General features: G+C 38.1%; 2 protein-coding genes, 1 long non-coding RNA gene and 1 other non-coding gene across 17 annotated transcripts in view; 3 read left to right on the top strand and 1 right to left on the bottom strand.

Moving 5' to 3' along the window:
• Nucleotides 1–10,389, top strand: part of ADAM32 (ADAM metallopeptidase domain 32) — a 154,440-nt gene extending 144,051 nt beyond the window's left edge. For 5 of the 10 annotated variants that reach the window (XM_070459859.1, XM_070459858.1, XM_070459862.1 and 2 more), the window contains 2 exons: nt 4,888–4,926; nt 10,267–10,389. In XM_070459859.1, coding sequence (XP_070315960.1) covers nt 4,888–4,926; nt 10,267–10,273 — 46 coding nt within the window. In that variant the 3' untranslated portion in view covers nt 10,274–10,389. Of the gene's footprint in view, nt 1–2,978; nt 3,356–4,887; nt 4,927–10,266 lie in introns of those variants that run through there. The other 5 variants (XR_011485100.1, XM_020876265.2, XM_020876259.2 and 2 more) reach the window with 4 other exon arrangements.
• LOC139032573 (uncharacterized) overlaps nt 1–23,640 on the bottom strand; it is a 178,355-nt gene that overhangs the window by 37,144 nt on the left and 117,571 nt on the right. The window lies entirely within an intron of this gene.
• On the top strand, nt 11,302–11,408 carry LOC139032663 (U6 spliceosomal RNA). Its single transcript, XR_011485242.1, has one exon. It is a non-coding gene; the product is annotated as a U6 spliceosomal RNA (small nuclear RNA).
• LOC110126549 (disintegrin and metalloproteinase domain-containing protein 5-like) overlaps nt 16,348–23,640 on the top strand; it is a 122,124-nt gene continuing 114,831 nt past the window's right edge. For 4 of the 5 annotated variants that reach the window (XM_070459857.1, XM_020876257.2, XM_020876256.2 and 1 more), the window contains exons 1-2: nt 16,544–16,677; nt 17,626–17,705. In XM_070459857.1, coding sequence (XP_070315958.1) covers nt 16,623–16,677; nt 17,626–17,705 — 135 coding nt within the window. In that variant the 5' untranslated portion in view covers nt 16,544–16,622. Of the gene's footprint in view, nt 16,678–17,625; nt 17,706–23,640 lie in introns of all 5 variants that reach the window. The other variant, XM_020876255.2, reaches the window with a different exon arrangement.

The following is a 23,640-nucleotide window of genomic DNA, read 5'->3' as shown; positions in this document are numbered from 1 at the left end:
CCAGAACACCCACAGAGTCACAGATTTGGGTTGAGAAGAGAAGGGGGAGGGAGGAAATAGAGGTGACCTGGGGGAGAAAAAGGAGAGTCAAAAGGGGAAGAGGGTAATCAAGCCAGTAATCACACTCCTGAGTAAAAATGGGTACTGAAGACTGGATTCTTAAATCTCCAAAACTGATATCAAATACTAAAAAACAAAGATTAAAAATCTAGAGTAGAGGTTAGACTGTTAAAAATGCAATATAAAAAAAAAACAGAAAAAGTACAAGAAATATATATGAAGTTCGCTTTAAAAATGGGATCCTTTTTTTTTTGTTGCAAGGTATTAGTGGGTTATAAAAATGAAAATTAAAGGAGTAATAGAGGACTTAAAAAAAGAAGAAAAAAATTTTAATAAAAAAAAATAGTAGTAAAAATATATCTAGGAATTTCTCTGGAGCTCTTGTGGGCAGTGTGGGTTCAGTTCAGTTTCAGATAGCTCCTTGTTCCAGCTTATACTTCTCAATATCTATAGGCCCCTTCCAGTGTTCTCGGTGTTAACTACGGGGGTTTTATTCTGCTGCACCTGTCACCTCTGAAGCGGTTCCCTTTGTTTATTTGGCTTCTGGTTGCAGGTCTCTTCGGTGTCTAATTTCCGCCCTGACACAAGGGGGCGGACGTGGTCTCTTGTTTAGGTTCGCTGGTTCAGTCGTGCTGCGGGGAGGGAGGGGCGCTGCAGACAAATGTCACTGGCATGTGTGGGGAGCGCTCGCAGTGTTCTGGCCACACTGGGTTTGCCCCCGCTCACGGCGTGTGTGCTTTCCCCGTCTACACTGCTCAGGCTCCAGGCTGCTCTACAGGGAGCGGGCCCAGCGTTATGTGCACTTCCCAGGCCCAAGCCGCTCAGGTTCAGGTTCTGGGGTACTCCAGAAAGACGCAGACTTGGTTGGGCCTGCGTTTTGTGCCATTTCCCGGTCCGAGCAGCTCAGGCAACTGGGTGCTTGATGAGCGCACTCTCTTCAGGTGCAGCGCGGCTTCTCCCCTCCCTGTCCCCGCCTCAGTTTCCCCTCGCTCCCGGTTTGGTGCCCCTTGTGTCTCTTCTGGGGAGCTGGTCTCTGGCAGCAACCCTCCCGGGGGATGAAAACCATCCAGAATCTCAGGAAGTCTTTGGTTAGAAACTGGAAGCTTATTTGCAGTTTGGTAGGGGATGCCCTCTCTGGGGCAGAGTTTGCCCCTTTCCGGCTCTGGCTGGCGCCCGCCTCCCCTTGCCTCCAGCAGGGGATGGGCCGGTCCACAGCCGGCTAGCTCTTCTCTGGTATTGCTCAGTCCTTTGTTCTGCAAATGGGCCGGCTTTGCCTTGCTGCTGCTGCTAAGACACTTCAGTCGTGTCCGACTTGTGTGATCCCATAGACGACAGCCCACCAGGCTCCCCCGTCCCTGGGATTCTCCAGGCAAGAACACTGTAGTGGGTTGCCATTTCCTTCTCCAATGTGTGAAAGTGAGAAGTGAAAGTGAAGTCGTTCAGTCACGTCCGACTCTTAGCGACCCCATGGACTGCAGCCTACCAGGCTCCTCCATCCATGGGATTTTCCAGGCAAGAGTACTGGAGTGGGGTGCCATTGCCTTCTCTTGCCTTAGGTTAGGGCTTTTTGCAGGTTAATTCTTTCTCTCTCTGTCTTGCTATCCCAGTTTAAGTTGCTATCTCACGTTAGCTCCCTCAGATTGCCCTCAGGGCATTCAGGCCTGGTCCTTACCCTAAGTAATGCTGCTGGCTCCTTTCCGTTCAGCCCCCAGTTGCTGGTGGCAGATGAGAGCGTCTGGGGTACTTTTCTGCTGGGAGTTGCTTTTAAGCATGTAATCTGTGGGTTTTATTTATTTATTTTTCCTCCAGGTTAGGTGGCCCTCCGAGATTCGAAAACTTCCCCCAGGTCTACCGGTGAGAGGGTTTCCTGGTGTTTGGAAGCTTCCTCTGTTAAGACTCCCTTCCCAGGACGGATATCCATCGCTAACTCTTTTGTCTCTCTTTTTATCTTTTATATTTTGTCCTACCTCCTTTCGAAGACAATGGGCTGCTTTCCTGGGTGCCTGATGTCCTCTGCCAGCGTTCAGAAGTTGTTTTGTGGAGTTTGCTCAGCGTTCAAATGTTCTTTCGATGAATTTGTGGGGGAGAAAGTGGTCTCCCTGTCCTATTCCTCCACCATCTTAGCTCCCACCTGGTCTCTGTATTTTAAGGCCAACAGACTTGGAGCTTTAATTATACTTGCAAAATCTTTTCAGAGCAATACTTTGAAGAGTATTTAAGTAACCAAGGAATGGGAATCTTAAGGGGCCATTTTCGAATTCTGCTTATATCAACCTCTACATATATACATTGGCCTTAGAGTTGTTATTTAGTTATAATGTGTTCTGGTAAAGATTTTTTGTAAAAAATCAGGAACTTGATGCAATATTTTCCCACTTACCTTTTATGCTTTCTATTTCTTCTTTTTCAAACTATCATTAGAAATATCACTTCCTTCCCTTAAATTTTCATTGGATTCTGTGTTATTTTTTCACCATTTCTCTATGTGTCAAATAGGAGGTGGAGATTACCCTGTCAGTACAGTCTGCCTAATTGTTTAGAAGTCAGTGAGGGTTTTCAATCACCACCTGCAGTAATTTGTTTACCAGTGGGTAACACATCAGGGTAGAACCTAGAGCCCAGAATCAGGTATTCAGAATCAAGCATATATTCTGTACTGAGAAATGACAAATCAATTTTCTTGCTCTTCTTTCTATTTGGGAATTTGAAATCTACGTTCTTTATGGACATGGTATATGGATAAAAAACAATGCTATTATTTGCAGACTGTAACTTAGTAATCTTTTGAAACAATTCATTAGCGGTGATTAGTAGTATAAAAGAATGTAGATTACAAAATGGCCTGACATTCATTTGTTATGGAGGCACACTTTTTTTAAAGTATTAACTTTGAAGCATTGTTTTTCACTTGCATTTAGGTCCATATCAGAAAGTAGCAGTCAATCAGATACTGTCAGGTAAGTGAATTAGAAAGGATTTCTTAAGATAAGATGAACGAATTGATATTCAACAAGTAATTGCTAAGTATTAATTGCACAGCAACAATTGATAAGGTATACTACACATATAACTTCTAAAAGAGATGGTTGGTTCTCTTTCCCCTTAATATTTTTAGTAGTGAACAAAGAACCTGCCTGCCAATGCAAGAGACATAAGAGACACAGGTTTAATCCCTGGGTCAGGAAGACCCCCTGGAGAAGAGCATGGCAATCCACTACAGTATTATTGCCTGGAGAATTCCTTGGACAAAGGAGCCTGGGAGACTACAGTCCATAGGCTTGCAGAGTCGGACACAACTGAAGTGACTTAGCACAGCACACACACACACAAGTTTCTTTTAGTATTTTCTAACCTAGTAACTAGTGAGTGTTTGCCTAAATAAATAAATGCTTTCTTCAGTTTTTTAATGTATTTTGGGAGTTTATTCTGGGGAAACAAAGGAATAAATGACTGGTGAAAGGTTTATGGTGCTAACTCATAAATGGAGAAGTTCAATTCTTTATTTGGAGACTGTAGAAATCCAATATGTTTTCTCTTGAACAACTGAATGAGTGCTTACCCTGGTCACTTGAGAAAAATTTGCGGAAGAAAAAGGTTGTAAAGGAAATAATAATTCTGTGTGTTACATAGCCTTTTAGAATTACAAAGTAGTTTTTTAAAAACTTTTTTATTCTGTATTGGGGTATAACTAATTAACCAAAAATTAATTGTGACAGTTTCAAGTGAACAGCAAAGGGACTCAGCCATACATACAATTACAAAGTAGTTTTAATTAAGTCTCCCTCCATTTCCTGAAAGGTGGATATGTCTGTGTAATAATACAATAATTGTTTAGTTTTCCACATCCAACAGTTTGGGATGGTGCTAGTCAACATGTGTGTGTGCGTTGTGTGTGTGTGTGTGTGTGCATCCTCAGTTGCTTCAGTGGGGTCCAACTCTTTACAACCCTGTGGACATAGCCTGCCAGGCTCCTCTGTCCATGGGACACTCCAGGAAGAATACTGGAGTGCACTCTTGTGCCCTCGTGATTCCACCTAGCTTCCTCCAAAGTATACTGCTGTCCCAGACACACCCAAACATACAGAGTAGGATGTCTAGGCTGTGCATCAGGTCCATTTAATTTCACTTATTCTGAATAGATCTTCCTCTTCCATTATAATGCCTTCTTTTCTCATCCTTTCTCTCTCTTTCATTATTATGATCTTTCCCTTTCAGTGACACTTATGGAGTCATGAGTTACTCTCACTAAGCTAAAAAGAAAAATTGATTTTCATTAGTATGTCCTCTCAGTGTCAGGGAGTTATCATGTGATCCTTAAACATAGTTGTTACCTTTTCCTCACATTGGATGTATGTCTTATTACACTGCTATCATAAAGGATAAAGCCCATATTTATCTTGCTCCACACTGCATAGCCAGCATGTAGCAAGAGTTCTTGGTTTATGGTAAGTGCTCAATAAACATTTGTTGAATAAAGTAATTAATTAATTAATCTTTTCCACAGACATGCACACAGGCGGCCAGACAAAAAAAATCGCAAACATAAAAGTATAAAGACAAATACACAGACACACACACATATGTATGTATAATGTTTTAACTGCCCCATTTCTCTCTCTCATATTATCTCTCATCCTGAAACCTTGTCAACATAATTCATCTCTTCTAGGATATTAATTTACCTACACTCAGTGAGGGATGATAGCATAACCCAATGGAATATATACCTTTCAACTAGAGTAGTTCGGGTATAAAATGCTTGATTGTCATTCTTAAGGTAGGCATGTTTCTTCGTATTAACTTTTAGACATTTTTATTTTTATTTAGATCAAAGTCAGAAAGTAGTGCCCAAACAAATCGCAGCAGGTAAGTGACTTAGGAAATGTTTCTTATAAGTAAGTTGAAAATGAGCAAATAATTGCTTAATATTTTTGAGCAGCTACAATTGATAAAGTACTGCAGTAAAAACAAATTATTAATATTTTCCATTCTGGGAATGAGTATTAATGAACTTAGTCTTTAGTTTACTAAATTTTTATTGGTTGCCTACTGTTTTGATACATGGGGGAAAACTAGTTAAGTCTAATGAGAGGCAAGATATTTATAATTATTTTGTGAATTAACTCATAATCAGAGCAATTTTTGAACATGTTTTATGATGAAATACACAAAGAGAAATATTTCTTTTTTTTAAGATCACATTTATATCCACAAGCTCAATATGAGCAACTGAGTAAATTATTACTGCTCTTAAAAGGAGTTTATCTAAGAGACAGTTATTATAAACAAACTGAAATTCTACATGTTCCATACTCCCCACCCCAATCCAACAGCCCGCAATTGTGTTAATACAGAATTCTTGTGAGTTTTCAGTTTCCTATGTGGCCTTGTGATCCTTCCAAAGTCATCAAATATTTACTGATCTGCTAATCTTCTTTTCTCCCTTATAGAGCTTTCATTTACTTGTACTGCCTGGCATTTCCCTTAAAGTGTCTTCTTTTAGTTACATTCAATTCACTGATATTCCAAAATCTACTTTATACCCACAGGTTGTTTTCAGGCTGCACCACTCTATTAGATAGTTTCTATCCTCCCTGATGAAGTCACTCCCTCCATTCAGGAAGCTGTTGACGTTTCTATTTCCTTTATTTTGTTCTTTTTTTAAAAAAAATGTCTCCTAACATAGTTACTCTTTTATAGACATTGCTTCCTCCAAACTAAGTGTGAAGAGAAAGGCAGATTTTCTTTATTGCCTCTACTCTCACCATTACCAAGGGATTTGTAATATAGTGCTCAAACACTAATACTTCCCAACTGCTGCTCCCCTAGTGCATTACTTTGCCAATAAGCTCTGAAATTGCTTGAATGTAATGACCATGTATACTTTGCTAACCAACTTGTGGTTAGCACCTAGCAGAGTAAATGCTCACTAAATGCTTGCATAGTGGATGAATATCACATACATCTTGAACTTCACATACACACATGATTGATGTTATAACTACTCCAACTGTCCCCTCACATTATCTCTCATTATGGAATATGTCATTTGCATAGTCATCTTCTTCTGGAAGTGTTATTCAAGACTGAGGAATAATCACCATTCTAGGACAATATATATCACACTTGAAGTGTGTAGTCTGGAGTGTTAACCCATTAGTATAATTTCAGTTCAGTTGCTCAGTCGTGTCTGGCTCTTTTTTTTTTTATTAGTTGGAGGCTAATTACTTTACAATATTGTAGTGGTTTTTGTCATACATTGACAAGAATCAGCCATGGTTTTACATGTATTCCCCATCCCGATCCCCCCTCCCACCTCCCTCTCCGCCCAATCCCTCTGGGTCTTCCCAGTGCACCAGGTCCGAGCACTTGTCTCATGCACCCAACCTGGGCTGGTGATCTGTTTCACCATAGATAATATACATGTTTCGATGCTGTTCTCTTGAAACATCCCACCCTCGCCTTCTCCCACAGAGTCCAAAAGTCTGTTCTATACATCTGTGTCTCTTTTTCTGTTTTGCATATAGGGTTATCGTTACCATCTTTCTAAATTCCATATATATGTGTTAGTATACTGTAATGGTCTTTATCCTTCTGGCTTACTTCATTCTGTATAATGGGCTCCAGTTTCATCCATCTCATTAGAACTGATTCAAATGAATTCTTTTTAATGGCTGAGTAATATTCCATTGTGTATATGTACCACAGCTTCCTTATCCATTCGTCTGCTGATGGGCATCTAGGTTGCTTCCATGTCCTGGCTATTATAAACAGTGCTGCGATGAACACTGGGGTGCACATGTCTCTTTCAGATCTGGTTTCCTCGGTGTGTATGCCCAGAAGTGGGATTGCTGGGTCATATGGCAGTTCTATTTCCAGTTTTTTAAGAAATCTCCACACTGTTTTCCATAGTGGCTGTACTAGTTTGCATTCCCACCAACAGTGTAAGAGGGTTCCCTTTTCTCCACACCCTCTCCAGCATTTACTGCTTGTAGACTTTTGGATAGTAGCCATCCTGACTGGTGTGTAATGGTACCTCATTGTGGTTTTGATTTGCATTTCTCTGATAATGAGTGATGTTGAGCATCTTTTCATGTGTTTTTTAGCCATCTGTATGTCTTCCTTGGAGAAATATCTGTTTAGTTCTTTGGCCCATTTTTTGATTGGGTCATTTATTTTTCTGGAATTGAGCTGCAGGAGTTGCTTGTATATTTTTGAGATTAATCCTTTGTCTGTTGCTTCATTTGCTATTATTTTCTCCCAATCTGAGGGCTGTCTTTTCACCTTGCTTATAGTTTCCTTTGTTGTGCAAAAGCTTTTAAGTTTCATTAGGTCCCATTTGTTTATTTTTGCTTTTATTTCCAATATTCTGGGAGGTGGGTCTTAGAGGATCCTGCTGTGATTTATGTTGGAGAGTGTTTTGCCTATGTTCTCCTCTAGGAGTTTTATAGTTTCTGGTCTTACATTTAGATCTTTAATCCATTTTGAGTTTATTTTTGTGTATGGTGTTAGAAAATGTTCTAGTTTCATTCTTTTACAAGTGGTTGACCAGTTTTCCCAGCACCACTTGTTAAAGAGGTTGTCTTTTTTCCATTGTACATCCTTGCCTCCTTTGTCGAAGATAAGGTGACCATAGGTTCGTGGATTTATCTCTGGGCTTTCTATTCTGTTCCATTGATCTATATTTCTGTCTTTGTGCCAGTACCATACTGTCTTGATGACTGTGGCTTTGTAGTATAGTCTGAAGTCGTGTCTGACTCTTTGTGATCCCACAGACTGCAGCACGCCAGGTCTCCCTGTCCATCCCTAACTCCAGGAGCTCACTCAAACTCATGTCCATTGAGTCAGTGATGCCATCCAGCCATCTCATCCTCTGTCGTCCCCTTCTTCTCCCACCTTCACTCTTTCCCAGCATTAAGGTCTTTTCAGAAGAGTCAGTTCTTCACATCAGGTGGCCAAAGTATTGGAGTATCAGCTTCAGCCTCAGTCCTTCCAATGAATATTCAGGACTGATTTCCTTTAGGATTGACTGGTTGGATCTCCTTGCAGTCCAAGGGACTCTCAAGAGTCTTTTCCAACACCATAGTTCAAAAGCATAAATTCTTCAGTGCTCAGCTTTCTCTATAGTCCAACTCTCACATCCAAACATGACTACTGGAAAAACCATAGCTTTGACTAGATGGACCTTTGTTGGCAAAGTAATGTCTCTGCTTTTTAATATCCTGTCTAGGTTGGTCATGACTTTTCTTCCAAGGAGCAAGCATCTTTTAATTTCTTGGCTGCAGTCACCATCTGCAGTGATTCTGGAGCCCAAAAAAATAAAGTGTCATTGTGTGCATTGTTTGCCCATCTATTAGAGATGAATTGATAGGACCAGATACCATGATCTTAGTTTTCTGAATGTTGAGTTTTAAGCCAACTTTTTCACTTGCCTCTTTCACTTTCATCAAGAGGCTCTTTAGTTCTTCTTCTCTTTCTGCCATAAGGGTGGTGTCATCTGCATATCTGAGGTTATTGATATTTCTCCTGGCAATCTTGATTCCAGGTTGTGCTTCATCCAGTCCTTGTGTTTAGCATAAACCAAAAAACATTCTTGGATTATTCTTTCTGTTAAATTTAACAAACTAGCAGACATATTTTCTCTGCCTCATTGTTATAGCACCCATTAAGTTTTCCTTTTTTCACTATTTTAAAAAGTTTGAAAACCAATGGGAGATGTTGATAGAACCAACTCCTCAGGTAAATACTACCAGGACAAAAAACTTTTTTTAAGCCAGAAATCAGATGGGTTATATATACAGTAGTCTGACAAATCCAGATATACAAATCCCTTTATTGGTTTGAGGGAGAACTAACTGTATTAACCCACTCCAGTATTCTTGCCTGGAGAATCCCATGGACAGAGGAGCTTGGAAGGCTACAGTCCACGGGGTCACAGAGTCAGACATGAATGAATGACTAACACTTCACTTTCTACTATGTTAAATAGGGGAGTTTCATGGTTAGAGTAGTAAGAAAAATCTTTAAGTTTTGAAGATATAAAATAGCAGATGTAGTAAAGGATAGGAAGGGTAAACTTATGCCACTCTTAGCACTGAATTCTTTTCCTCATCTTACTACCTATTTTATTTTCTCTGTTGATTAGACTCAGCTAATTTATTTTCAACTTGTTTTTTTACTCTCATTCTTTTGGTTGGGGGATCAGAAATAAGAAATCTGTGGATATAAAAGTGGAAAAGAGGTTCAAGAATTTGGTTTTGACTTTTGATAATAATGAGTATAAAAAATGTAGCAGATATTTCCTTTTTTACTACAATTTTGAAGGGAAACAAGAAGAAACTGTCATAAAAATCTATTTTTTTCATAGTGTATTGTTTCAAGCTTAAATTTATTTAGATCCAAATCACAGAAAAGCAGTGAAACACTTAATAGTAGGCAAATATATTAGGAACTGTCTCTTAAAATAAATATGCTTTAAATTAAAATGAAACTTATAATCCACAACTAATTCCTAAATATTTATTGGTGAATTGGTAAAGTACTTCACCAAAAATAATGCATTAATCTTTACTAACCTTGATTACTCAGTATTTAAATCATTTTTAAAAGACTTTTAGTCTTTTTTCTTCAGTTTAATAAAGTTCTTATAAGTTTGTTGGGAACTTGCTCTTATGGATAAAATGAAATTAGAGTTGACTCTAATAAGATACATGATATGTAAATTAGCTTATGAATTAATGATTAAGCCACTCACTTTATCCATTTGGTACTATAGGCAAAATGCTAAGGCCTGTGAGTTTCCAAGTGCCAAAACCAAAACACTGTTTACAATATGAAAAAATAAAAAATGATTGGCTCCAAGATATGGAAAAAGTAAAATTGATATGTATTTACACTTCTAAAAACAATGCAAAGGTTTAACTTGTTATATTCAAGAACATTTCGTTGCATGTGGAAAAAATGTTAGATTTTCTCATTTGCAAGTGCTTCTCATTAAATACGATGGTTCTCCAGAAATCACAATTGCTAGTTAATAAGCTACTCACAGTTAAGTAATTTCATAAGCAAAATTATAAAATTTCTTCCTAGAATTCTTTTTTTTTGCCATATGAATTTTTCACTTGGCAGTATGCCAACTGCATGTTTTGCAGTGGAAGGTAATTTACTTGTTTACCTAAGCACATGTGTCTTTGTTCTCTTCCACAGTAACTAATAATTCCTTCAGAAGGCAATGGATATCACTGGGGGTCTCACTGAGAAATGAAAATTCAACCTTTTCTCCCCTGGTCACAGCTGATGGAAAACAATAAACCAAGATGGACCAATTTGCAGGAGCGTCTGTTTTTATTTCCTCTCCCACCCTGAGGCACAGTTTTGCCGCGTCAGGGCCCTTGACTGAAGACAGTCAATCTGAGCTCTCATCAACTCCCCGAGTTCTTCTCCACAGCTCTCCCCACCACCCACTTGGGTTTATAGCCTAGGCCCCTAGCGGCTGGGGATCTGCATCAACTGCTGTCACTCAGGGAAGGATCTGTGTGTGGCCTGTGTTCCTCCTCCTGGCCCTTCTCTCTGGACTTGGCTGGCTGCATGCAGATCTCAGTTAATACATCTATTTGCCTCCTCTCCCTGCCCACAACTGCAGAACCAGGGCTAAGGGAAGCTGTGCTTGCTCAGGCCTCACATTCTGCTTGCCACCTTTCTCTTGCCCCTCGGTTGGGTGACCCGCAGGGTCCTGGAAGACAGAAGGACCCAGGCAGCTTGGGCTTTGGTCTCAGGAGCAAAGATTAATACCTTATCAGAGTTTGATATGAAGATTGATAAATTGAGTTAGGAAATATATCTCTCATTTTCCTTTTTCTGAAACTATGTATTAAATTGTTCAGTTTTTCAATAAATATTTGGCAAAATTCATCAATGAAACTGGAGTTTTCTTTGTGGGAAGATTTTAAATTATGGATTCAATATCTTTAACAGAGAACTATTTAGACTTTCCATTTATTGTGATTTTTTTTTTTCAGAAGTGGTAATTTTAAAGCAGCTTATCCATTTCATTTAATGGTCAATCTTTCGACATAAAGTTGTTCATAATATCCTTTACAGTTATGTCCCTTTTTTCATTCCTAACTATGGTTATACTATATGCATCTTTGTTTTCTGCTTCATTGATTTATGTCTTAAAATTTGCTCATTTCCTAGATTCTTGAGGTGAAAGTTTAGCTCATTGTTTTTAAATCTTTTCTAGTGTTCGCTTCGGCAGCACATATACTAAAATTGGAACGACACAGAGAAGATTAGCATGGCCCCTGCGCAAGGATGACACGCAAATTCGTGAAGCGTTCCATATTTTTTAGTAACACAATAATAGTAGGAGACTTTAATACCCCCACTCACAACTATGGATAGATCGACTAAACAGAAAATGAACAAGGAAGCACAAACTTTAAATCTTTTCTAATTCATTTAGAGATACATATTTGCTCTATGAATCTCTTTAGCTATATCTCATAAGTTCTGATGTGTTAGTTTGATCTCAGAATTATGGATTTCTTGGAAGTATGTTGTTTTATTTCTAAATATTTGGATATTTTCAGTTTCATCTTTTCTTAATTTAGTCATGGTCAGAGAACATACTTGCATAATTCTCATACTCTGAAACTATTGTTTTGCTATGATCCACTCTATGGTCTATTTTGGTGAATGTTCCATGTGCACTAAAAATGTACGTTTTGTAGTTGTCAAATATGTAAATGTCAAGTAAAGCTTATTAACATTCTTTTTGAAATCTCATATATAAATGAGATTATACAGTATTTATCTTTCTGTGTCTTATTTAACTTAGCAAATGTCCTCTGTGTTTATCCATGTTGTCACAAATGGCAGGATTGAGAAAGGGCAGGAATGCGTAGAGTGAGATTTCCTTTTTTTTCACAGCTGAATAAATATATCATGTTTTCTTTATCCATTTGTCTGTTATGGACACAGGTCATTTCCATATCTTGGCTATTGTGAATTATGCTGCAAAGAACACGGGTATGCATATATTTCTTTGAGATACTGACTTCATTTACTCCTGATATATGCCCAGAGGTAAGACTGCTGGATCATATGGTATTCTATTTTTAATTTTTGAGGAACTGCCATACTGCTTTCCCTAATGGCTGTACCAGTTTATATTCTTTCTTCCACAGCATACCACAATTCCAATTTCTCCACACACACACTTGACAATACTTGTCCTGTTTATCTTTTTGGTAATATCCATTCTAAAAGTTGGAAGACTTTATCTTGTTGTGGTTTTTATTTGTATTCCCCTGATAATTAGTGATGTTCAACACTTTTTCATCTATCTGTTGGTAATTATATGTCTTCTTCAGAAAAATGTCTATTCAGGTCATTTTGCCCATTTTGTAAGTGGACTATTTGTGATCTTTTTTTTGCTATTGAGTTACATGAATCCAAATATACTTTGGTCATTAACCCCTTCTCAAATATATGATTTGCAAGTATTTTCCCATTCCATAGGTTGCTTTTTCATTTGTTAACTGTATCCTTTGCTGTGAAGAGCTTTTTGGTTTGCTATAACGAGAGAAGAGAGTGACAAAAGAACTACAAGACAAATACAAAACTGTTAATAAAATAACAATAATCAATCCTTCTCTATCAATAATTACTTTAAATGAAAGTGGGTTAAACTTCTCAATGAAAAGATACAGAGTGGCTGAATGATTAAAAATGAAAGCAAACTCCCACTGTATGCTATCTACAGGAAGCTCACTTTAGATTGAATGTATCCATAGGCTGAAAGTGAGAGGAAGAAAAAGATATTTCCCACAAATGATAACAAAAAGAAAAGAGTGGTTACATTTAAATCAGATGAAGCAGACTTCACATCGAAAACTGCCTCTAGAGACAAAAAAAAGATCATGACAGAATGATTAAAGGGTAAATTCAACAGAAAGATATAACAGTTGTAAATATACATACACTCAAAATCAGAGCACCTTAGTGTGTAAAACAAGTATTGACAAATCTGAAAGAAGAAATTGACAGCAATGCAATAATAGTAGGGGATTTCAGTACCCCATTTTAAATAATAGGTAAAACACACAGAAAAATCAATAAACAGCACACTTGAACAGCACTACAGACAATGTGGACCCAACAGGCATATACAGAACTTTTCACCCAAAGCAGAAGAATGCACATTCTTGATTATACATAGAACATTCCCCAGACAGTTTAGAAAACAAGTCTTAAATTTAAGAAGATGGAAACCATAACGAGCATCTTCTGCTTTAGATTAATATTTTCTCGTATGCTGTGTGATCTGCTCCCGTTGAGGCTGCATGCAGTTTTTCCCTGCCTGAGCTATTGTAGTTGTGGAACATGACCAGGCAAGAAAGCTACACAAACTCTTAGTTCTTACTAGATGTAGTCTTCTAAGAGTAAATTCTTTTCAAGTTTGTGTCTGCCTTTGGTCATTTTCCAGGTCCTTTGGGTTTTTAAAGGTATTTTGCCAGGCATTTATAATTATTTTCTGTGTGAGGAATCAGACTACACATTAGTGTAACCTTTACCAGAAGTCATCCCCAGGACTGGACTTGGTGAATCACAGAATATATTTAAAAAAATATTTCTTGGAAAACTACCAGATTGTTCTCTGGAATGGTTACTACTGCTTACATGCCTACAAACCAAGTCTGATGTTTCTCCTCATTCTTACCTTCACTTGGTGCTATTCACCCACTAATTTTTGCTAATTTATTGGATGAAAAGTGATATATCATTGTTGTTTTAATTTGCTCAATTGTGATTACTATTTAGACTAAAGATCTCTTTATATCCTTTTAGGCATTTACTTATCATGCTTTATGAAAAAAAGTATTCATAATGTTTTCCTATATTGCTACTGGATTTTTTTGTCCCCTTCTGTCTCCTCCCATACCTTTGTCTGTGTGTGTGTGTGTGTGTGTGTGTGTGTTTAGGAGGGGTGCTCAGATATGTTGGATATCCTAGATAGTAATTCCTGGTTGGCATTAAACTTTGCAAATGTCCTCTCGTTTTCTTTCACTTTTCTCTTAACTTTTTAATACTCAGGTCCTTTCTAAAGCCATTCTCTTATTTTTCAAATTAAGAGAAAGAGTTTTCCCATTATCCCTTTAAGTATTTTCTTCTAGTTATTTTAATTTTTCTCCTTCTGGAAAATACTATTATTAACACTTCTCTACTCCTTATCTCTTAATTTTAGTTTTGACATATATATATATATATATAAATCTTTCTTGTTCTTTCCTGGGAGAGTTTGTCAATTGGAGCAATAAGTGTCCATGCTGCTATTTATACTAACACTTGTGATTTTATTTCTTGCCACTTGGTTATTTTTAAGAATTATTTGTTAGTGTTCTGCTAATAACTTCTCTTTGTTTTTCAGGACAACCAAGCAATTTCAAAGTGAATTTATAAACATGATTCTGACATTTGTTAAAGGAAATGTATAGTCAATATCAAGTATGCCTATATTTTAGTGTATTTAGTATGATGTGGGCGAGGATCTGTGAAAGAAAGGATGCCTATAGACCTCAAGAGATCAAACTCTTCTTGCTCCTAATAGAGGCAGAATGTATTGTAAAAGGAGCTAGCAAAGTAAAAACTAGGGGCTACAGGATTGCACAGTGTGGCAATAATAACTTGTGATATTAAAGAAATTAAAGAAGATTTTTTGAAAAGTCTCTGTTTGAACAAAGATTGTATGGGTGGAGGGGAGGAGACTTCTGCCTTCAATAACTGTCTAGTAGAGGGCAACCCACTGCAGTATTCTTGCCTGGAAAATTTCCATGGACAGAGGAGCCTGGCCGGCTACAGCCCATGGGGTCGTGAAGAGTCCTGTAGGACTGAGACGGACAGACTGAGCACACACATACCCACAATGGCTATCCAACCACAAGGTTTACCCGAGTCCCAGTGTTTGCACTAGTGTTTGCAAATACACACATTTGCCTGATGATGGGTAAGTATTGAACACGACTGAGTGACTGAACTGAACTGAATAAATGTCAGAATGCTTTTTAAATGCTCAGTTCAGTCCCTCAGGCGTGTCTGACTCTTTGCGACCACATGAACTGCAGCACACCAGCCCTCCCTATCCATCTCCAATTCCCGGAGTTTACCCAAACTCATGTCCATCGAGTCGGTGATGCCATCCAGCCATCTCATCCTCTGTCGTCCCCTTCTCTGCCTGCCTTCAGTCTTTTCCAACATCAGGGTCTTTTCCAGTGAGTCAGCTCTTCGCATCAGATGGTCAAAGTATTGGAGTTTCAGCTTCAACATCAGTCCTTCCAATGAACACCCAGGATTGATCTCTTTTAGGATGGACTGGTTGGATCTCCTTGCAGTCCAAGGGACTCTCAAGAGTCTTCTCCAACACTACAGTTCAAAAGCATCAATTCTTTGGTGCTCAGCTTTCTTTATAGTCCAACTCTCACATCCATACATGACCACTGGAAAAACCATAGCCTTGACTAGATGTACCTTTGTTGACAACGTAATGTGTCTGCTTTTTAATATGCTGTCTAGGTTGGTCATACCTTTCCTTCCAAGGAGTAAGCGTCTTTTAATTTCATGGCTGCAGTCACCATCTGCAGTGATTTTGGAGCCCAAAAAATAAAGTCAGCCACTCTTTCCACTATTTCCCCATCTATTTGCCATGAGGTGATGGGACCCGATGCCATTATCTTAGTTTTCTGAATGTTGAGCTTTAAGTCAATTTTTTCACTCTTATCAAGAGGCTTTCCACTTTCATCAAGAGGCTCTTTAGTTCTTCTTCACTTTCTTCTATAAAGGTGGTGTCATCTGCATATCTGAGGTTATTTGATATTTACTAGTCACCAGGTAATGTAACGGAGAAGGCTATGGCAACCTACTCCAGTACTCTTGCCTGGAAAATCCCGCGGACGGAGGAGCCTGGTAGGCTGCAGTCCATGGGGTCACGAAGAGTCGGACATGACTGAGCGACTTCACTTTCACTTTTCACTTTCAGGCATTGGAGAAGGAAACGGCAATCCACTCTAGTGTTCTGCCTGGAGAGTCCCAGGGACGGCAGAGCCGGGTGAGCTGCCGTCTATGGCGTCGCACAGAGTCGGACACGACTGGAGCGACTTGGCAGCAGCAGCAGCAGCAGCAGCAGGTGAGGTAAGGAAAAGCCATTTTTAGCAAATGGCATTATGATACATTACTTTTGCACCTTCTCCTCACTGTAATTGGAAACTACTTCAAAAACCGTCAATCCAAGTCGAAGATACAAACAAAACCAGACACCACCAGCCTCATCTGAGCACTGTAGCTCGCGCAGCTTTTCCTTCCTTCATAAGAAACCGGATGCTCTCTGCTCAGCCGCAGCTGCCCAGCACGCTAGGTGTGCCCGCTGGCCCCCCCGAGGCAGCCAGGAGCCGCTCCCAGACTTTTCCTCGCGCGCTGCGGGCGTCTCCCACCCGCGCTGGGCCCCCATTCGCCGCAGCGCCTCAACCGTCACTGTTGGGCCAGTGTGGCTCCAGGTCAGCGGAGCCATGTTCCTTCTCCTAGGCCTTCTCACCGTCCTCAGGGGACTGCACGGAGGCCCCAGTAAGTCCAGAACCTCGCCTTCTCCGGTTGGAGGGCTGCCCTTGTCGGTCCAGGGTCCGGCCCCAGACGTCCCTTCCACCCCTTCTGACCCTTGGCCTCGAGGTCTGCACCCAAGGAGGCAGAGGCAGCATTGGCGCGGAAAATCTTTTCATTTCTCTGGGTGGTTTCCTTGTCTGTAAAATGGGCAGAAATGAAAGATGTGGTCTTTTTGACATTCAGAATTCTGCTCTTCTAGAAATAATTGCACCGCCATGAAGAAGCCGTTTATCAGTGAGTTCCTCATTGGTAACTGCAGTCTTCCACCCTTTCCGTGGAAAATTGCGGATCACCTTTGTATTCAATATTCTGTATCTTCCCCCCACCCCCCTGCAAACGGTCCCAGTTTCTTGATGCAGTCCACTTTTTTTTTGTTTCCATATCTCTTCAGTTCAGTTCAGTTCAGTTCAGTCGCTCAGTCGTGTCCGACTGTTTGTGACCCCATGAATCGCAGCACGCCAGGCCTCCCTGTCCGTCACCAATCCCGGAGTTTACTCAAACCCGTGTCCATCGAGTCGGTGATGCCATCCAACCATCTCATCCTCTGTCGTCCCCTTCTCCTCCTGCCCCCAATCCCTCCCAGCATCAGGGTCTTTTCCAATGAGTCAACTCTTTGCATGAGGTGGCCAAAGTACTGGAGTTTCATGTCTCTTACCTCAGTGTAGTTTGTTGCTGTTACTTAGTCAAACTGCCTGCCTGCTGATAGGAAAAGAGAGAGAATGAAACCTTAAGATTATAAAGGGTTAAAAAATGTATGGGTAAGAAGGACCAAAAAACAGCAGAAAGGGAAAGCAGATGCATATATTGCACACAAAAAAGTTGGTAATGTAGAAAAACACATGAAGAATTGGATTTAGAAATGAAAATGTAAGATTACAAGTATCAGAATAACTTTGCTTGTTTTTCTTTTAGATCTTCATAAAAAGTTTCTGCAGACCACAATTCCTGAAAAGATTTCAACATCTGAGGCAATCACAGATCCAGAAAATAATGTAATTGGGAAATAATATTTTTATTTCTTAAATTGTGTGAAATTGCTTTTAATATCAAGACCATAGCTGCTGATGTTGGGCAGTAATTCAGTTCTTGGAGGCAGAGCTGAGTGCTCAGACCAGGTTCACAAGGAGGAACATTTTGATGAGAGGTGTTGAGGCAAAAAAAAAAAAAAAAAAAAAGCGCATTTATTTGGGGTTTGTTAGGACTGTAGCCTGGGAGACACAGATCCAAGAAGTACTTGAAATATGTTCCACCAGACTACAGGATGGTGGGAGAAAGCTACTAGGTTACATAAACTGTTAAGAATTAGGATTGGAGCTGGCAAGAAGTAAGGGTGTCCATTAAGCAAGAACTGGGGTTGGAGTTTGAAATGATTACATAGCTGGGAAAAAGAGAGGGGGCCTGTAAAACTACAGGGTTGCATCCAGCAGCTGCTAGCAGGTACGGTTTTGAAAATGAGTGGTGGTGCCCTTGAGTTTGATACAGTTCAGAAAATTCAAATTCTCAGTGATGCAATAATTTGTTTGAAACCCCACCCACTGGTGGTCACCCGAGTCCATTTGGGATGCCTGGACCATAGTTATATTCCACTTTGATTGTTAAGTGGTCTTAAACATGTCATCACTATTATTTCCACTCAAAGCCATGTATTTTATTTATTAATTCAACTCAATAAGAGAATCTCTGCAAAGTTTCCTGTTGTCTAAGTCTCATCTGGAAGGGATTTTACTTGTGAAACCTTGTGAGCAAGGCTCTTTTTTGTTTCACTAGAAAAATACTATGCAGAAACAAAGGGAACATTTTCTTTTCTGCACAGTGATTACTTGCACCTATGGCTGTGCTCCAACAAGGTGACACATGTCCATCTTTCATGTTTCTGTAATTGCAAAGGGAGCTGTTTCATTCTTTAATTGTTGCAGTGGATTTTAACCTGGCACTTGAAAATTTGCTTACAATTTTGAAATAAATACTTATGATAGTTGTGCATTTAGTCATTTGGGCAGAAAGACTGCTGATACACAGTGTGAAAAACTATTATGGTGCCTGCTACAATTTCTTATATCTTCTTCCTCTGAATTTTTCTTAATCCCCCAAATTTGTTATATCACCTTCTTTGGTATTGTATGAGAAAATCATTTATTTCTTTTGCTTAGCCGTTAATATATGCAGGCTTATATTTGACTTTCCACCAAGTTTGATGTTTAGTGAACAATTGCAAACCACACAAAAAACTTCAAAAAGGAACTTTTCTTCAGTTGAGAAATTTCTACTGTTCAAAATATTCATTACAAGATTTACACTTGTGCTTTGGCATTTTAGGATTTAACTATATGGAAATAAAAATGTAGATAATAGTTTAAAAACATTTAAAGAATTGAAAATATTGAATTGAAAATCTTGCAGCTGTGTCAGTGAAACTGTCAGATGTCTAAACTCATAACTAATCATAAAAGAGCTGAACTATTGAAAAGACTGTGAACTTGTGAACAAACTATAAATTGAACTTGATATGTTACTCAAGACAAATGATGACCTTACAATTTGCTTGTAAGGGCCAGTTGTAAACCCAGTCTTTCTGAAGAAAGCCAGCTAATCTTATATAAGGTTTTGGGAAGTCTAGTGTTCAGGGGCCCATGGGCTTTCAGAAAGGAGAGTGTTTAGGTATAGACAGGCTTTCAGTTGTGTTGGTGCAGTTAGTTGAGGTAGACTACTTGTTGGTCTTCTCACTTTCAGAATCCCCATCAGTGGATTGAAGCACTTAATGACTCCAGTCTAGAAGCTGTGGCTGTCACTAATTGGCTGACTTTTAGAAACTTGGGGTTGTCATTGATTTGCAAACTTTCAGAAGCTAGTTATTTGGGTGTGGTTGTTGTTAACTGGCTGATTTTCTGATTGTACCTGGGGATAGAAATTATCTCTAATGGTAGTCACACAACTTGAGATTTTGGCCAAATGATAATTTTTCCCCCCTTTTCCCCCTCAGTTTCTGTCTATAAAGATTTAATTTTATAGTTAATTTTAAAAATTGAAGAATAATTATCTGTAACATTATGTTATTTCTGGGTGCAAAGCATAATAATTCAGTATTTCTGTACATTACAAAACGATCACCTTGATAAACCTAGTTACTATCTATCACTGTACAAAGTCATTACAATATTATTGACAATATTCCCCAGACTGTACATTTCATACTTGTAACTCACTTATTTTGTAACTGAAAGTTTGTATCTGTTTATTTCCCTCACCTATTTCATTCACCCCCCTAACCCTCTTCCCTGTGGCAGCTACCTGTTTGTTCTCTGTACCTGTGGGTCTCTCAGCTTATGTTGGTTCATTTGTTTTGTTTTTCATATTCCACATATAAGAGAAGTCAGATGGTACTTGTTTTTCTCTGTCTGACTTATTTCACTTAGCTTAGTACTGTGTTGTAGGTCCATCCGTGTTGTAAATGGCAAGTTTTCACTTTTTGCGTAATACTATTTTGTGTATAAAACCATATCTTCATCTATTCATCTACTGATGGGCACTTAAATTGCTTCCATATCTTGGCTATTGTAATTGCAGTGAACATGGGGTACATGTATCTTTTTGAATTAGAGTTTTTGTTTTCTTCAGGAAAAAACTCAGAAGTGAAATTTCTAGACCCTATGGTAGATTCATGGGGTCGCAAAGAGTCGGACACGACTGAGCGACTGAACTGGACTGAACTGATGGTAGTTCTGTCTTTAAGAATTTTTGAGACCCCTCTATAGCATTTTACAAAGTGGCTGCACCAGTTTACATTCTAATCAGCATTGTATGAGGGTTCTCTTTTATCCACATCCTCTAACACTGTTATCTCTTGTCTTTTTGATCATAAGTATGAGGTGATATCTCATGGTTTTAGTTAGCATTTCCTGATGATTAGTAATGTTGAAGATTTTTTCATGTGCCTGTTGGCCATCTGTGTGTCTTCTTTGAAAAAATATCTATTCATACATTCTGCCCATTTATTAAATGTGTTGTTTGCTTTTCCGATGTTGAGTTGTATAAGTTCTTTGTCTACTTTGAATATTGGTCCTTTATCATATATGTTTTTTTGTGAATATTTTCTCCTGTTCAATAGGCTTTTTCATTTTGTTAGTAGTAGTGTCCTGCACTGTGAAAAGCTTTTTAGTTTGATATAGTCCTGTTTGTTCATTTTGTTCCCCCCTGGTCTCCTGAGGAGATGTTTAAAAAAATATTGCTAAGACCACTGTCAGTGAGCATACTGCCTCTGTTTTCTTCTGGGACTTTTATAGCTTTAGGTCTTACATTTAAGTCTTTAATTGATTTTTCAATTTATTTTTGTATATGGTGTGAGAAAGAGGTCCAGTTTGATTCTTTTCCATGTGGTTGTCCAGTTTTCCCACCACAATTTACTGAAGAGGCTGTCTTTTCCCTATTGTATATTCCTGCCTTCTTTGTCATACCTTACTTGACCATGTGCGCGTGGGCTTATTACTAGGCTCACTGTTCTGTTTTTTTGATCTCTGTGTCTGTATTTGTACTAGTAACATACCCTTTTGAAATCATACCGTTTGAAAACATACCGTTTTAAAGCATACCGTTTTGTAGTTGTGTAGTATAGTTTGAAATCAGGGAGTGTGATATCACCTGCCTTGTTTTTCTTTCTCAAGAAAGATTGTTTTGGTTATTCAGGTCTTTTGTGGTTCCATAAACATTTTAGAATTATTTATTTTAGTTCTGTGAAAAATGGCATTGGCATTTTGATAAGGGATTGCATTAAATCTATAGATTGCTTGGGGTAATATGGTCATTTTAACAATATTAATTCCTATAATCTATGTACACAGTTTCTTTCCATCTTTTTATATCATCTTTCCATATGTTTATATCGTCTTTAGTTTCTCTCATCAGTGTCTTATAGTTTTCTGAGTACAGGTTTTTTACCAGCTTGGTTAGATTTATTCCTCGGTATTTTATTCTTTTTGTTGCAGTTGTAAATTGGATTGTTTTCTTAATTTTTATTTCTGATAGTTTGTCAGTGTATAGAAATGCAACAGATTTCTGTATATTAGTCTTTTTTTCTTGCAACTTTGCTGAATTCATTTATTACTTCCAATAGTTTTTTGGTAGCCTCTTTAGGATGTTCTATATATAATATCATGTTACATGCTACAGTGACAGCTGTACTTTTGCCATTTTTATTTCCTTTTACTTATTTTTTGTCTGATTAATTTCACTAGGACTTCCAGTACCATGCCAAATAAAAGTGATGAAAGTGAGGGTCCTTATTTTGTTCCTGATCTTAGAGGAAAAGCTTTCAGTTTTTCATGATTGAGTATATTAGCTATGGGCTTGTCAGACATGGACTTTATTATGTTGAGGTGTCATAGTGATGTTGGGTTTTGTTAAAAGCTTTTTCTGCATTTCACAATATTTTAACTCTTGAAATTGTTATTATGATATATCACGATATTTGACTTACAAATATTGAAATATCTTTGCACCTTTGGAATAAATCCCACTTGGTATACGGATTTTTTAAATATATTGGTTAATTTGTTTTGCTAATATTTTGTTGAGGATTTTCACATCTATGTTCATCAATGATATTGTTCTATAGTTTTCTTTTTTGTGTTGTCTTTGTCTGCTTTTGGTATCAGGCTGATACCTCCCTGAATAAGATAGAGAGTGTTTGTTCCTTTCTCTTTAATGTTTGGGAGAGCTTTGAGAAGGACAGGTGTTAACTCTTCTCGTAATGTTTTGTAGGCTTCACCTATAAAGCCATCTGGTCCTGGACTTTTGTTTGTTTGGAGTTTATTTAAATTACTGATTCAGTTCATTACAGTCTATTCATATTTTTTATTTCTTATTGATTTAGCCTTGAGAGATTGTACATTTCTAGTAATTTATCCATTTCTTATGAATTGTCCATTTTACTGGTGTATAATTGTTCTCAGTACTCTCATGATTTTTTGTAGCTCTGGGGTGTTTGTTAGAACTTCTTTTTTATTTTTGCTTTTATTTCGGCTTTTGTTTTTCTTGATGAGTCTTGCTAAAAGTTTTGTGATTTTTATCTTTTCAAAGAACTAGCTCTTAGTTTCATTGATTTATTTAAAAATCTCTATGTTATTTATTTCTATTCTGATCTTTTTGATATCTTGCCTTCTACTAACTTTGGGTGTTGTTTATTCTTCTTTTTATATAGTTCCTTTGGTGTATGGTTAGATTATTTATTTGAGATTTTTCTTGTTTCCTGAGATAAGATGTGTTACTAAAAATGTCCCTCTTAGAACTGCTTTTGCCATATCCCACATATTTTTGATCAGTTTGTTTCCATTTTCATTTGTCTCCAGGTATTTTTTGACTTGCTATTTGATTTCTGCTATAATACATCAGTTGTTTAGTAACATATTGTTCAAACTCCACATGCTAGTGTTTTTTTGCAGTTTTTTTTTTTTTTCTTGTTCTGATTTCTAGTCTCAGACCTCTGTGGTCTGAAAAAATGAGTGATTTGATTTCAGTTTTCTCAAATTTACTGAGACTTGTTTTTGGCATAGTATGTGGTCTATTCTGGAAATACTTCTAGTGCCCCTGAAGAGTGTATTCTTTTGGATGGAATTTTCTGTAAGAATCTCTCAAGTTCATTTGATAGTGTGTCATTTAAGTCCAGTGTTTCCTTATTAATTTTAATTTTCTGTCTCTATTATCTGTGTATTAATGTAAGTGAAGGGTTAAAAACCCTATTGTTGTTGTGTTACTCTCAATTTCTCCTTTTTTGTTTGTTAATATTTGCTTTATGTATTTACGTACTCCTATGTCTATGGGATTGCACAGAGTCGGACACGACTGAAGCAACTTAGCAGCTGCAGCATGTTGGGTGCATATATATTTACAATTATTATATCAACTTGTTGCCTCGATCCCTTTATCACCTGTGCT

The sequence above is a fragment of the Odocoileus virginianus genome, chromosome 32, assembly GCF_023699985.2.
Source record: "Odocoileus virginianus isolate 20LAN1187 ecotype Illinois chromosome 32, Ovbor_1.2, whole genome shotgun sequence".
Lineage (NCBI taxonomy): Eukaryota > Metazoa > Chordata > Mammalia > Artiodactyla > Cervidae > Odocoileus > Odocoileus virginianus.
Note: the sequence above shows the minus strand (reverse complement) of the source record. Positions and strands in the feature narration are given on the sequence as shown.